The sequence below is a fragment of the Pleurodeles waltl genome, unplaced genomic scaffold (assembly GCF_031143425.1).
Source record: "Pleurodeles waltl isolate 20211129_DDA unplaced genomic scaffold, aPleWal1.hap1.20221129 scaffold_144, whole genome shotgun sequence".
NCBI lineage: Eukaryota > Metazoa > Chordata > Amphibia > Caudata > Salamandridae > Pleurodeles > Pleurodeles waltl.
In genome coordinates, this window is record NW_027149850.1 from 326707 (window position 1) to 343231 (window position 16525).

At 49.4% G+C, this 16525-nt stretch overlaps 1 protein-coding gene across 2 annotated transcripts in view; it reads right to left on the reverse strand.

The window, feature by feature from the left end:
- Nucleotides 1-13192, reverse strand: part of NRBF2 (nuclear receptor binding factor 2) — a 283596-nt gene extending 270404 nt beyond the window's left edge. The window contains exon 1 of one of the 2 annotated variants that reach the window (XM_069218932.1): nucleotides 13047-13192. In XM_069218932.1, coding sequence (XP_069075033.1) covers nucleotides 13047-13076 — 30 coding nt within the window. In that variant the 5' untranslated portion in view covers nucleotides 13077-13192. The remainder of the gene's footprint in view (nucleotides 1-13046) is intronic. The other variant, XM_069218933.1, reaches the window with a different exon arrangement.
- Between the last annotated feature and the right edge of the window lie 3333 nt (nucleotides 13193-16525).

The following is a 16525-nucleotide window of genomic DNA, read 5'->3' on the forward strand; positions in this document are numbered from 1 at the left end:
GGGGAGGGGTTGTGTGAGAAAGTAGCCTCTTTCTAGCCTTGTTACCCCCACTTTAGGCCTGTTTGTGAGTGTATGTCAGGGTGCTTTCACTGTCTCACTGAGATCCTGCCAGCCAGGGCCCAGTGCTCATAGTGAAAACCCTATGTTTTCAGTATGTTTGTTATGTGTCACTGGGACCTTGCTAGTCAGGACCCCAGTGCTCATAAGTTTGTGACCTATAGGTATGTGTTCCCTGTGTGATGCCTAACTGTCTCACTGAGGCTCTGCTAACCAGAACCTCAGTGGTTATGCTCTCTCATTTCTTTCAAATTGTCACTAACAGGCTAGTGACCAATTTTACCAATTTACATTGGCTTACTGGAACACCCTTATAATTCCCTAGTATATGGTACTGAGGTACCCAGGGTATTGGGGTTCCAGGAGATCCCTATGGGCTGCAGCATTTCTTTTGCCACCCATAGGGAGCTCTGACAATTCTTACACAGGCCTGCCACTGCAGCCTGAGTGAAATAACGTACACGTTATTTCACAGCCATTTTACACTGCACTTAAGTAACTTATAAGTCACCTATATGTCTAACCTTTACCTGGTAAAGGTTAGGTGCAAAGTTACTTAGTGTGAGGGCACCCTGGCACTAGCCAAGGTGCCCCCACATTGTTCAGGGCCAATTCCCCGGACTTTGTGAGTACGGGGACACCATTACACGCGTGCACTACATATAGGTCACTACCTATATGTAGCTTCACAATGGTAACTCCGAATATGGCCATGTAACATGTCTATGATCATGGAATTGCCCCCTGTATGCCATCCTGGCATAGTTGGCACAATCCCATGATCCCAGTGGTCTGTAGCACAGACCCTGGTACTGCCAAACTGCCTTTCCTGGGGTTTCACTGCAGCTGCTGCGGCTGCCAACCCCTCAGACAGGTTTCTGCCCTCCTGGGGTCCAGCCAGGCTTGGCCCAGGATGGCAGAACAAAGGACTTCCTCTGAGAGAGGGTGTTACACCCTCTCCCTTTGGAAAATGGTGTGAAGGCAGGGGAGGAGTAGCCTCCCCCAGCCTCTGGAAATGCTTTCATGGGCACATTTGGTGCCCATTTCTGCATAAGCCAGTCTACACCGGTTCAGGGACCCCTTAGCCCTGCTCTGGCGCGAAACTGGACAAAGGAAAGGGGAGTGACCACTCCCCTGACCTGCACCTCCCCTGGGAGGTGTCCAGAGCTCCTCCAGTGTGCTCCAGACCACTGCCATCTTGGAAACAGAGGTGCTGCTGGCACACTGGACTGCTCTGAGTGGCCAGTGCCACCAGGTGACATCAGAGACTCCTGATAGGCTCCTTCAGGTGTTGCTAGCCTATCCTCTCTCCTAGGTAGCCAAACCCTCTTTTCTGGCTATTTAGGGTCTCTGTCTCTGGGGAAACTTGAGATAACGAATGCAAGAGCTCATCCGAGTTCCTCTGCATCTCTCCCTTCACCTTCTGCCAAGGAATCGACTGCTGACCGCGCTGGAAGCCTGCAAAACTGCAACATAGTAGCAAAGATGACTACTGCAACTCTGTAACGCTGATCCTGCCGCCTTCTCGACTGTTTCCCTGGTGGTGCATGCTGTGGGGGTAGCCTGCCTCCTCTCTGCACTAGAAGCTCCGAAGAAATCTCCTGTGGGTCGACGGAATCGTCCCCCTGCAACCGCAGGCACCAAAAAGCTGCATTACTGGTCCCTTGGGTCTCCTCTCAGCACGACGAGCGAGGTCCCTCGAATCCAGCTACTCTGTCCAAGTGACCCCCACAGTCCAGTGACTCTTCAGTCCAAGTTTGGTGGAGGTAAGTCCTTGCCTCCCCACGCCAGACTGCATTGCTGGGAACCGTGACTTTTGCAGCTACTCTGGCCTCCGTGCACTTCCGGCGGAAATCCTTTGTGCACAGTCCAGCCTGGGTCCACGGCACTCTAACCTGCATTGCACGACCTCCTAAGTTGTTCTCCGGCGACGTGGGACTCCTTTGTGCGACTTCGGGTGAGCACCGTTTCACGCATCCTCGTAGTGCCTGTTTCTGGCACTTCTCCGGGTGCTACCTGCTGCTGAGAGGGCTCCTTGTCTTGCTCGACGTCCCCTCTGTCTCCTGGAGCAATTTGCGACATCCTGGTCCCTCCTGGGCCACAGCAGCGTCCAAAAACCCTTACCGCACGATTTGCAGCTAGCAAGGCTTGTTGGCGGTCTTTCGGCGGGAAAACACTTCTGCACGACTCTCCACGGCGTGAGGGATCCGTCCTCCAAAGGGGAAGTCTCTAGCCCTTGTCATTCCTGCAGAAACCGAAGCTTCTACAGTCCAGTAGCAGCTTCTTTGCACCCGCAGCTGGCATTTCCTGGGCATCTGCCCATCTCCGACTTGCTTGTGACTTTTGGACTTGGTCCCCTTGTTCCACAGGTACCCTCGACTGGAAATCCATCGTTGTTGCATTGCTGGTTTGTGTCTTTCCTGCAGTATTCCCCTATCACGACTTCTTTGTCCTTTGGGGAACTTTAGTGCACTTTGCACTCACTTTTCAGGGTCTTGGGGTGGGCTAATTTTCTAACCCTCACTATTTTCTAATAGTCCCAGCGACCCTCTACAAGGTCACATAGGTTTGGGGTCCATTCGTGGTTCGCATTCCACTTTTGGAGTATATGGTTTGTGTTGCCCCTATCCCTATGTGTCCCCATTGCATCCTATTGTAACTATACATTGTTTGCACTGTTTTCTAAGACTATACTGCATATTTTTGGTATTGTGTATATTTCCTATCCTCTCACTGAGGGTACACTCTGAGATACTTTGGCATATTGTCATAAAAATAAAGTACCTTTATTTTTAGTATAACTGTGTATTGTGTTTTCTTATGATATTGTGCATATGACACTAAGTGGTACTGTAGGAGCTTCACTCGTCTCCTAGTTCAACCTAAGCTGCTCTGCTAAGCTACCATTATCTATCAGCCTATGCTGCTAGACACCCTATACACTAATAAGGGATAACTGGGCCTGGTGCAAGGTGCAAGTAACCCTAGGTACTCACTACAAGCCAGTCCAGCCTCCTACACAGTGCCACTGCGCTAAGGCGTCAATATCAAGCGACAAAGATAAACAAACTGTAGGTGTTCACATTAGGTACTTTCCCTCTTCATGCCTTCGAGGGAATTGTTTATATAGATTACCGTCCTAAGAATGTCTTGTTATCTATTGTTTGGGAACAGACCTACGTCCGGGGTCCAAGCATATCTGTATAAATACTCCTCACTTAAACAGATACTCAGAGGGATTCCGACCAGATGCCATCAATGTTGCATGTCGCCTTGATGCTGACCCAGTCTTCGTGTCCCAACTGAGTCTGAGCTAGAGACCCCATTCCAAGGTAACGAGGGCTGGGGGGCTCTTCTCATGGACATCACACTGGCAGATTAGGTTTATCACACCTAGCTCTCTTTTAGGTTAGAGACTAGGTACATGACATTAGGGTATTAGGACATATTTCAGATCTCATGTCATTTCATGATATTACAAGATGGTGGGGGTCTTCGTATTAATGACTCGTCTTTACCATTCTGTTTCTTGCACTGTTCATTATCGTAATCATTGCAGCCCATGAAACTTATTGCAGATTGCAGTTTTGTTAAAAAAAACCTATTGAAACCTTACTGCATCTTCTTTATTGCCTGTGTTTGATTGAGACAAGTTGTTCATGTGAGAAAGTTATCCACGACACTCCCTGAGATGTCACACACTTGAGTCCATGCGTAAAGGCTACCAAAAATCACCTTTTACTGCTTGGGTTTTTGGTGAGGTGCTGCTTGTGAGCCGGGAGGGTTGGGACGACAGTTGCGACTTGTTCTAGGACAGGAATAGTCACCTACAAACATAAGTACTGTCTTCCTTAAACCAGCAGTCTTGCCTAAAGCAAGAGTCCAACTACAACATGGCGCCACAAACGATGGTGTTTAGGCACCAATTTACAGATACCCCGACTATCACTGCCTCACATGCTTCAGGTACCCTAAAGTACCATTATACGGAGACGTCCGTGGTCTTGGGAAAGATCCTCCTCAGCTGAACAGGGACTACCTAATTAAGCTGTAGGTTGTTCGAGCTCGAACTTATAAAAGGACCTTTCTCCTCATTTGGTGTTCCATCTCTTTACCAACTTCAAATCATGGCTAATGCCATAGACATTCCTGAGAATGCTAGACAAGCACTAACTTTACACCTAGCAGCGTATAGCTTAACAGATTAGGGCAGGGATGTCACATTCATAGTAGAGGCTAGCGAAGCCTACCAAACAGAAATATTCTACTCGTGTCACCTTTCCTGAGGAAGAACAAAGATCATTCACATTCCACACATACAGAATTGTAAACATACCTCAATGGTATCAAGCATACCAGTATCTTGAGATTCCGATTACTTATCAAGAACATCACAACTGGTTTAATAGCGCCCTACCACATGTAATACAACCCGTGAGATTAGGTCCCTTAGGTAATGATGGACCAATGTGGCCTATGTTTGCCACATACACAACACACCCAGGTATACAAAATATGCAGGCAGCAGACCTGCAAAACGTATACATTGAGTTAGTAACACTTTACAGATGACTTGTTCAGTTCATAATGCGAAAATTGAACACTACACCAGCGTGTCCAGCTCCACCAGCATCGGCTGAATATCAATTGGCTACTGGGATTAGTCCACAAACAATACATACTATCATGGGTAAGGTACCGACAGAACGAGAGAAAATACCGTTCTGGATAGCCCAGAAAACAAACCAGCTGGAAGCTGTGTTTCCCCATAAGGGACCAAAGGAGAAACATAGAATTCTCACAATGTGCTTGTCCTTCGGGATGGTTCCATCAGTGGGTGACTGTGCCACATGGGGTACAGTCCTCGCTGCAATTTTTACTACCACACATGGTACCCCGACACTTGCCAATTTAACGGAAGTGTTCAAACAAATTCAAAATTAGCACAGGGCTGCTCCAGCCCTCGACTTGAGGATGAAATTAATGCATAACTTCAACGCAGTCTCCTCATTCATACTCAGTAGTATCAAAGAGGAAGCAGTAACACTGGCTATACGCCAGCGCCTCTGAGAGACTCGACATTTGGACCGGGAGAAAGAGCTATGGAAAATGATTTCTGAAACCTATACCAGTATAGGACGGGATCGTTTGGGAGCCAAGCCGAAGAAGCTCGAATTACAGAGTACCACCCCTAAGGAAGGTACTAAACAAGCACAGGAGGGTTCTAACAAGCGCTGGGATAAACAAAAACAATTTAAAGATATACGAAATCAGAGAGCAGATTCTCCACACCTGGAAAACTCCGATAGGAGATAAACTCTCAGAAATAGAGACAATATAAAAGCTCCTTAAAGATACACTGATTCATGTCCCTCTCATTCCTTTTAGGACGCACCGGATAGACATAGCGAGAGAGGTGGCCTTACTGATCGAGGTTTTGAATATGTGAAACAGAAGAAAGACTCACCACAGTCTTCAGACAAAAAATAAGTTATGTCCCCACAACAAAAGCCACAGTTTAAAAATGCCAGTACACTTGAGAACATTGCTGAAGAACAAGACGTGGGCAGTGACACTGTTAGCCCAGTAGAGGTCATGATATGTCAGAGTCTGAAAGATCTTCTGGATGCGACAGCCACTAGCGATTTAATTGCAGTTGAGACTGCAGACAGCCGCGTACTCCCACTGGACAGTGTTTATGATTTAAATATCCAAATTGAGGGATATGTAGAATGCACCATTGGTGTGATATTTTGAGATTAACTTAGTTGTGACATCCTGCTGGCCGAAAGGGACTGGCCACCAGAGCACGTCCGTAAGCTCTCACATGGATAAGATGTCCTTTTGCCTTCTTTCTCTGGTCTTGTTCCAGAGGCGGTAAAACAAGCCTACGCTGTCCATTGGGCTTTAGCGCAGGCACCTGCATTATACCACAATCATGTGGGTTGGGACAAGGATTCTCCTCACCATGTAACACCTATCAGGTCTACACCCCAACCTCAGCCACAATATCCTGTTAAACGTGAAGCAATAGCTCCAGTGAGGGAGATCCTCACTCAGCTCGAGTACCAGGGAGTAATTGAGCCCTGTGTCTCTGCAATGAATAACCTGTTATTCCCAGTTGAAAAAGCCCACCATTCTTATAGAATAGTCTTAGATTACAGACACTTAAACGGTCATACACGTACATACACTATACAAAATTCACATAGCACAGCACTAATTAACAACATAGTGCGCAAAAAATACAAAACAATATTGGATATTTCCAATGGGTTTTTCTGCCAGAACTTAGCACATGAAAGTCGGAACCTGAGTGCATTCTCATTTGGCTCACAGAAACACTTCTGTCATTTGCCCCAAGGCTAAAAGAACAGCCCAGGGCTGTTCTCAGCCCGAGTAACATCAATATTGCATGATATTGATCCCAAGCCGTTTTCTTATGTGGATGATATTTATCTCACAGATGACAACCTCAAAATTCATCTTGCCAGGGTCGATCGGATCGTTTTAAGATTCACAACCCTCAGCTACAAATTCAATTTTAGGAAAACTAAAATAGCCTTTCTCAGTGTATTATTCCTGGGATACGAGCTATCAAACGAGGGGAAGAGCTTGGACCCGCACTTTCTGGAAAAATGTTCTCAACTCCACTCACCTAACACTTTCAAGAAACTACAGTCTTTACTTTGTTTCTCCAATTTTGGCAGAACATACATTCCTGACTCTGCACAACGTATCAAGCCACTTTATGACTTAATACGCCCTTATTTTTCTAGCAGACACAGGATAGTTGAACACACACGCACCCTTAGGGAATTGCAACAGGACATGCTACAAGCAAAACACTTGCACACACGTGACAACAAAACAAATCTGGTCTTCAGAATAATTGTTGGTGCCACTGGGTTCACTTATGTCACCTTTAACGAAGGCGACACAGTGCCCATAGCATATAAATCACATTTATGCTCCAGTGCAGAACAATGTTTTGCACCTACAGAAAAAATTCTAACTGCAGTTCAGATGGCTGTCATTAAGGAGTCGCCACTTGCCCAAGGGAAACACACCATTGTTGTTACTCAGTGCCCGCCTTTGAGGCAGTCACCAAAGCAATCATTACATCCACACTGGATTCAATGGGCAACCTCCCTGACTGCCACTGATGTTGACTACATCGTTGATCCAAAACTTCAGACACAAGAATTTCTCCAATACGAACAGGAGTACCCCGCTCCTCTAGATATTTTGCCACTTGACAGATACCATACTGTCATTTACACTGATGGTTTAGAACAACCAGCTGTAGGTACCAAACAGCAATATTCAGCCGCTTGCGCAGCCGTGAGTGGTGTGATGAAGGATGGAGTTTTCTACCCTCACAATACCTACACGCAGAACCTAGGGGACCGCACAGCTCAACTGGCTGAACTCAAAGCCCTTATTTTAGCGCTAGAAAACACAGAGCCAGGATTACTGACCTTAATTGTCTGCGACTCATACAACTGCGTCCAGTCTTACAATGATTATCTTAACCATTGGTGACTGAACAGGTTTAGAGATTCCAAAGGGAACACCATAAACACAGAACTCTGGGGGGGAGGGTGGTTGATCTCAAGGATAAGTTACCTTGTGTCCATATAATACATTCATTCGGCCACCAACGTGTAGGAGTACACGTTATCGGTAACACTTTGGCTGATGAAGCAGCCAAATCTGCAGTAGCTACGGCTTCTGTGGCTGCAGTGACTCGTTCTCAGACGAGATAGGATAATGAAATTTTGACTGCCGTGAAAGCTTCGGCTGAAGGCAAGCTTCTTCCAAAAGCATACCCTACAAAATATTCTTACCACATCAGTGCATAGAATGTTCCCAAAGCAACAATTCCTGGGGTTGGAGATCGAGCGATCCCCAACGAAGAACAGAGATTCGATCTAATAAAAGCAGCAAATGAGGGTGTTGCTTCTGTTCATGCTGGTATTTCGGCCATAGTAACATTCTTACAGAAACGCTACTGGTGGCCAGGTCTATACAAACAGACAAAACAGTATGTCCTTTGTTGTGACATTTGCCTGCAAATTAAGGGCTCAAACATCAAACGCCCACCGCAGACATCCCTCTTAGTGTCCAGTAGGCCACTACAATGTGTGTACCTACTTCCTCCAGAAAATCACCGACATCCACAACAGCTTCTCCACCACAACCACGCCAGACCCCATCCCCGCAAGCACCACCAGCACCAACCACCTGACCTCCTGGACCAACGTCAACGACACAGAGACACTCAAGATCATGAACTCCATCCACTCAGGATCACCGTCGGACCCATGCCCAAACCACGTGTACAACAAAGCCGATGCAATCATCGCCCCCCAACTACTGAAGATCATCAATATCTCCTTCGAAACAGCAACTTTGCCGGAAAGCTGGAAGCATGCCGAAATCCACGCCCTCCTGAAGAAGCCCGAAGCTGACACTCAAGATCTCAAGAACTTCCGTCCCATCTCCCTGCTCCCGTTCCCAGCGAAGGTCAGCGAATAAAATCACCAACACGCAACTGACCCGCCACCTTGAAGACACCAACATCCTGGACCCCTCCCAGTCAGGGTTCAGACGGAACCACAGCACCGAGACTGCCCTTCTAGCCGCCACAGACGACATCAGACGCCAACTGGACAACGGAGAAACATCAGCCCTCATCCTCCTGGACCTATCTGCCACCTTCGACACAGTCTGCCACCGCACCCTGATAGCTTGCCTCTTCGAAGCCGGAATACAAGATAAAGCCCTCGACTGGATCACTTCCATTCTCCACGGCCGAACCCAAAGTGTACGCCTCCCCCTCTTCCGATCCAAAGCAACCAACATCACCTGCAGTGTTCCCCAGGGCTCCTCCCTCAGCCCTACACTGTTCAATATCTACATGGCCCCCCCCTCGCACAAATGGCCAGCCAATACGACCTCAACATCATCTCCTACGCCGTTGACACAGCTCATCCTCTCCCTCACCAAAGACCCGCACACCGCCAAAACCAACCTCCACGAGGGCATGAAGGCCATCGCCGAATGGATGAGGAACAGCCGGCTGAAGCTGAATTCGAACAAGACGGAGGTCCTCATACTCGGACCCACCCCCTCAGCCTGGGACAACTCGTGGTGGCCGACAACACTGGGAACCCCTCCAACTCCCACCAACCATGCACGTAATCTAGGATTCATCCTCGACTCCTCCCTCTCCATGTCCAAACAGGTCAACGCAGTCTCCTCCTCCTGCTACAACACCCTCCGCATGCGCCGCAGGATCTATAAGTGGATCCCGATTGAAACAAGAAGAACCGTGACACAGGCCCTCGTGAGCAGCAAGCTAGACTACGGCAACGCACTCTACACAGGCATCCCTGCCAAACACCTACGACGCCTCCAGTGCATCCAAAATGCCTCCGCCCGACTGATCCTCAACGTACCCTGCCGCAACCACATCTCCCACCACCTGAGAGACTTTCACTGGCTCCCCGTAAACAAGAGGATCACTTTCAAGCTACTCACCCACGCACACAAGGCCCTCCACAACACCGGACCTGCCTACCTAAACAACAGACTCAGCTTCTACACCCCCACCCGCCAGCTCTGCTCCTCGAACCTCGCCCTGGCCGTCGTCCCCCGCATCCAGCGAAAGACCTCCGGCAGCAGATCCTTCTCCAATTCGCCACCAAGACCTGGAACTCCCTCCCGACCAACCTACGCCAGACCCAAGACCTACTCGCATTCAGAAGACTCCTCAAAACTTGGCTCTTCGATCAGTAGCAGCAACCCCTTCCCCTCCCCCCAGCGCCTTGAAACCCTTACGGGTACGTAGTGCGCTTTATAAATGTACTGATTGATTGATTGATTGTACCTGGACCACTGCGGTTCACTTCAACTTGATGGTGCATACAAATACATCTTAGTTGTTGTAGATTTTTGTTTTTTTTTGTTCTAGATTCCTGTGGGTATGGTCTCAGCGGTCGGCTGATGCTCAAACTGTTATAAAAAAACTTGCTGATCTTTATCGGTATATATGCAGTTGCAGTATTCCATTCGGACCAGGGCCCTGCATTTGCCTCTAAGGCATTCAGGGACACCATGGGGACGATGCTTGTTGAACTCCATTACTCCTCACCATACCACTGCGAGAGAAATTTGGTTGTGGAGAGGCAGAAACGTGATATAAAGCAGTCCCTAACAGCTAGAGTATTAGGTTCTGGCCAGAGTTGGCTCCATCACCTATAAGGGGTCCAAAGAGCACTGAATAATCTGCCAAGATGTTCCTTGGGGGGATGGACCGAAGGTGAAATGCAACGCGCCGGTGTCTGAAAGCTACTTGCTGCACTGTCTTGTCAATGTGGAGTTTGACTTCACCATTCCTGAGGCAGCCTATGCCGGTGAATACGTGCAGAATGCTGGCAAGCTCTTCCTCATGTACCCCTAGAGCAAATGAGATGAGCCCTAGCTTTTCGGCAGGCTGCCCGTTTATCAGTGTGCCCGCACCTCCTTTGGCTACATAGAACACTGTGTTTGTGTTGGAACCTTTGTAGGTTATAGATGACTGGAAACAGCCCCACAAATGTATTGGAGCTGCCTGACCATATGCGAATACCCAGACTTTGGTCTTGTTGAGTAGGGGTGGTTCCTTCATGGACTCATAGGTGCCTTCGGACATCAGCTCAATTGAGGCACCAGTGTCGATAGTTGTGGTGACAGTGTGGGTGTCTATGAGGACTCAGCATTTTGGGAGAGGGCATCGTTAGGGGCGGTGGCCCACACGCCAACGATGGCGTAAACTGAAGTTCTCTGTGTCGTCATCCATGTCCTCTGGTCCTTCTTCGCTTGCAGGAACAGAGTGGGTCACTGCGCGGTTTGTCTTGAATTTTGCTGATGGGCATACTTTTGCGAAGTGGTTATACTTGCCACATGTTGCGCATTGCCGGCCTTTTACTGAGCAGTCATTTGGACGATGCATGGGGCCTCCACAATAGCAACATTACTGATGTTTTTCGGGCTGTTCTTTGGGGGTCGCGGTGTTTGGACGTACTCGGGCCACATTGACCTGCTCAGTTTTTAATCGGTCAGTGTACTACTGCCTTCATGTGAGACGCCCATATTTTAGAGAGCTCTTCCGAGCGCCGTAGGGTGACGATATTCTGCAAGGACTTGCCTGGTTCTTGTAGGATGGTCTCTCTTAACTTGGAGGACAAACAGCCTTGTATGGTGTGGCCCTGTAGGTCTTCTTGCTCATCCGTGAAACGCAGGTGCGATCCAGTTCTATGAGTCGGCAATGGAAATTTTTCAAGGGTTTCCTCCGGTTCTTGACGGCCTGTCGGAAGACGAATCTCTCATAGTCTCTGTTGGTCACTTGTTTGAAGTGGCTATTCAAGGCGCGGAGGAGTGTTGTATGATTTTTGGTGTTTCTTCTAGGAGGTTCTTGTAGACTTTCTGGCTGTCCTTCCTCCCTAAATGGAGCAACAAGACGCGCCGCCGTTCTACCGCTTTGTCAGCGCCCCCAAAATAGAATTGTAGATGCTCCACCCAGTCTTTATATTTTAGCGCCAGCACAGATGTCGCTCCATTTATAGTGAAAGATTAGATCGCCAGGGTTTTGGCCATGTTTGTGTGCTCTGAGGGTGGCGCTGCTGTTACCGTTACCGTTCTTCTGGGTGGAGGGAGTGCAAAGTTCATTTACATTCTGGTACAGACAGTCACTTGTGATGTGTTACTCTTGCTGACTTGAGCTTGTGGCAGGCTGCACTCTGCAGTTCAGGGTGGAGTGCCCCTTCTTCTCCTAAGACTTGCACGCTACAATCCAGGTGGTGTGTGCACTGATGTGGCCCTTTCGTTGGACGTTTGCTCTCTTCTTTTCTCTAAATACTTTTAGAGTTTTCTTTTCTTAGTTGCATGCACCGTGTGTCATGACTGTGTTGAGGTCTCACCATGGTGGATCAATTTTCTTAATTAGAAGACGTTCCAGCGCTTGAGGGGGGAGCTGCACCACGGCAGGACTCTCTAAGAATAATGATGCGGACACTGTGCTGTGTTAGTTCTGGCCGTGACTGACTTGCAGCCACACCCCACACGCCTTTATTCTCTGATCCCAGTGTGCGTAGGTTTATTGGTTGCGCCCTACGGGATCTCTTTGGCTCAGCCCCCTGCATAAACGAACAAACGGCATACTACAGGCGGGTGGGTGCTCTGCCAAATTCTGCACCACACAAGATCGAACGCTAGGCCCTTGCTGTGGGAAATAGTGACTTATCTAGAAGAGGTGGAGGAAGCGCTGGGAGAGAGGAGACCGCCAACACCATGGGACGGGTTAAATCCATGGACGTCATTTAGAGGTTGCCAAGGGTCACTGCTGCCGAGACCCCTGGCTTACCTTTTACAACCATTGGCACTGCCTTTGTAACCCCAGGCGGCAAAATCACTGTCAGGAACACAGGGGCAGCTCAGCTGGTGCTCCACTCACCTTCTTTTTCGCCATTTTTTTTTTTTATTACACGAATAGTGAATATTACTTTATTCACTATTACTGCTGGAATATGGCGTTCCCTAGAAGCTGAGGTAAGTAAATATTGCTTTTAAATGTATGTTGTGTGCGTGCTTGCCGGTGAGAGTGCGTACTGTGTGAATGTGTGTCTAAGCATGTGTGAGGGGGAGTGAAAGGGAACGTCAAAGGGTGTGCGATGTAACTTTCCGCTACCCCTGCATTTTCGTGAATTGACGTCCATGGTTAAATCTGGGAAGTTTATCACCACTAGCATGTACGATTTCGACTGGGGGAGGGGAAGAGATCAGTGGGATCACCAGTAAGACTCTGTAGGATTATCACGAGAGAAATGCAGCCGTGTCGTCATTAAAGTGGCTTCCAGAGGCAGAAAGCAAGGGATGGAGGATGTAAGTTATCACCAAGACAACATCAAAGGATCTTTCATTTCACATGCGCAATGAGCACTCACCACGTTCAGAGGACTATCCATCACTTCCATGTAGTTTAACGTGCCCGCCCCCCCGAAACTACAATCACTTTTTCAGGTTGAAGTCTTCAAGCCAACCCAGGTTCACCGAACTTCCGCCTAATCAAGTTATAAAATACGCTCTTTTCCCTTAGAAAAAAAGCCCAAACACAGCAAGTTGACATACCGACCTCAAAAGGCTACAAAAGTACATCGGTATCGACTAGTTACGTCTGCCGAGTATTTTTGGCTGAGTCGAATTTTTGCCCACTCTTGGCGGCATCGCAGGCTCGGATTGGTTGTCAGTCTGCGGGATTCCCATTGGTTGTTACTAAATTTTCCAGTTGCCTGGGGCAGTAGTTTACCGTTTTTTTGCGGCATTCCTAGTTTTTGGCCTTCATCTGCTTTGAGTTCTTAGTTTTTTGCCTTCAGTTGTGCTCCTGGGGTCACGTATTATTATAGAGCAAGTTCAAAGTTCAATAACAAAACATTAAAACCACAAATCCCATGAGTCCGTAGTCATGGCAACCATAGCCCAATGAACAACGATAATGCCGACAGTATAAATGCCTCAAAGTAACTCCTCTTTCTTCACTGTTCGCGGTGACAGATAAGTGCCTTTCTGCCTCTACGCTCTTTTGACTTGGTCTAAGTGTGTACTTGAAAAACTTGGCTCGCGTGCGTCAAGCGGAGCATTTTTTTTCCCCTTTCACTTTCAGGTGTTTGCTGTTGTAGCAACACTGTTGCTACACATGCGTGGTAGGCTTCTAAGCCCGAGCGTGCTTTAATTGCATCCCGGTTTCTGCACTCACGTTAGCAGCGCGCGATTTTCTAACGCTCGGCGCTGCGTTTTCATAACGCAATAGGGCATTTTTGTCTGCCCTGTGCTGTGCCCCCTCCTGTGACACCATCTAGGTTGGTTTCCTTCAGCGAGCGTTGTGCTCGGCCTGCAATCGTTATTTTCTTGCTGGCTTAAGGTCTATCTGGGACAGGAGTAGGAGGGGGTTACCCCACAAGGTTTTGGGGCGCATTATTATTATTTTCTCCTGTCTTAGCCCTCATGAGCGGTATGCAACCTGCCCAGGATCAGGATTCTTTTCCCCTCATGTCTCCTGAGGCCCCTTCTATCCGCGCCCTTCCCCGGGGGTGGATGTCGTCCTGTCGCAGGCCATTGCGCAGGCTCTCGTTCCTTTTAGGGAGAGCATGGCGTAGCTGGCCGCACAGCTATCTAGGGGGCCAGGCGTGACAGGGTTGACGGGGGTTGCCCATGGGGCCTCCCCCAGGAAACCACGCAAGCGTGATGCGGGCACCTCGGGGAGGCGGAGGTTTTTTCTACCCTCCCCGATAAGAGTGCGTGCACGCAACCGCATTTACCCTCCCGGGATGGTTCTATGCCCAGGGTTACTGGTGACAAGTGTCACCCCAAATCAGACCTCCTTCTGGGGTCTTCAGTGGGCATGGTTGGCGACTCTGAGGAGGATTCTTCCTCGGTGGAGGAGCTGGAAACCGGTCGTCCGTGGTGCCCGGGAGCCTCTCTCCCGGAATCCCAGGATCCGGGAGAGTCGGATTCCGACATGTTTGAGCCGGAGGGCATATACCACCCCCGCTCATCTGAGTGGCACCCGGATCCTAAGGTGGCAGATTACGTGGCGGGTACACTTCGCCAACCTTTGGATAAGGACGTGTGGGCGCAGCTCAGAGCCGAATGCCCCCGTCCTACCCTCCCTGATAGGGTGGCTGCCACCCCAGAGATAGACCCGAAACTATGTACTTTCTTTGGGAAGTATGTGAAGGATCCTAAAAAGGGGATCGATAGGTCTTGGCGAGTGTGCCAGGATAAGCTCCTGGACGTAGTTGGACCTCTCACTCAAATTATCCAGTTGGCCGAGCAGGCCAAATTGTCAGGTACACCGCTTCAGACTGAAGTCGTTGTGGGTTGGGCCCAGAGGGCTTTATGCCGTCTCGGAAATGCCAACTGCGCTATTCCAGCGGAGAGGCGCCGTTCCCTGCTAATCAAGATTGACCCCCAAGCTGGGGGAACTGTCATCTTCGGAGGAAGGGGCGGTGGCGCAGGGGAATCTGTTCGGTGACCCCTTCGTCAAGGAACTTGGGAAATTTGTGGCCACTTTTTCGGCCCTGGATAAGGCCCAATCTTCGATAAAGAAGATCTTTCCCGGAAAGGTTTTTGGAGGGGCCAGACGAGGAAGGGGTCGCTCTTCCGGCCGCCAATTCCAGCAAGGCCCTGGAACGTCCCGACAGTTCGGTTGGCAAGACGGTCGCCAAGGAACTTTCTTCCCCAACAGGGGTAAAGGACAGAGAAGAGCGGGTAGAGGAGCCCGTGGTGCAGCCAATGCCCCAGGAGGAAACTTGGGTAAGGATTACCCCTTCTTTCCCTCAAAAGCTGGGAGGGCGGCTCCGCTGGTTCAGACACAACTGGAAACTACTCACCTCGGACGCATGGGTCTTACAGACAGTGTCAGGTTTTCACATAGAGTTCTGGGGGACCCCAGTTCAGGAATCGATTCCTAAGCCTATGATTTTTTCGGACTCTGAAGATCTGGGGTTTGTGATTAACTTCCAGAAGTCCGATCTGACCCCCTCGCAATCAATGACTTTCTTGGGTTTCCTGGTAGATTTCCAAGCTGCTTATCTGAGTCTTCTGCTCCAGAAGATTGCGAAAATCAAGAAGGAGCTGAGGATCGTGCTGAGACGGGACAAGATCTCGCTTCGCCAGTTAGCCAGAGTGGTGGGCTTACTGTCCTCATCGATTCAGGCAATTTTTCCAGGCCCTCTTCGTTACAGGGCTCTCCAGCGCCTCAAGGCACATCATTTACATCGGGGGCTGACTTACTCCGAACGGATTACCCTCAATTCGGAGGCCAAGACGGAGTTGCTGTGGTGGCTGGACCACATGGAGGCCTGGAACGGCAGGGCCATCTTTGGTTCCTCTCCCGATCTGATCATAGAGTCGGATGCCAGTCTGTTAGGTTGGGGAGCCTGATGCGGGGACCTTTCCTTCGGTGGTCGTTGGACGCCCCAGGAACTCAACCTTCATATCAATTGCCTGGAACTCCTAGCGGGTTCGTTCGCAATCAGATCCATGACCCGGGACAGGGTCTCTTGTGTGGTGCTTCTTCGGATGGACAACATATCGGCGGTTCAGTATATCAACCACCTGGGGGGCACCCGGTCAAGGGCACTAGCCGAATTGGCGAAGGATTTTTGGCACTTCTGTCCGGCGCACCAGATATCAGTCACGCCGGAGTATCTCCCGGGCATCCAGAACGCTACGGCGGACTGGAACTCCAGGTATCTGACGGATTCCAGCGATTGGCAGCTGGATCCGGTGATTTTTCAAGCGATCATGGCTCGTTGGGGTCCTTGCACAATGGATCTCTTTGCCTCACGGTGGAATGCGCATCTTCCCCGCTATTTCAGTTGGGGTCGCGACCCGGGAGCGGAGGCGGTGGATGCGTTCCAAC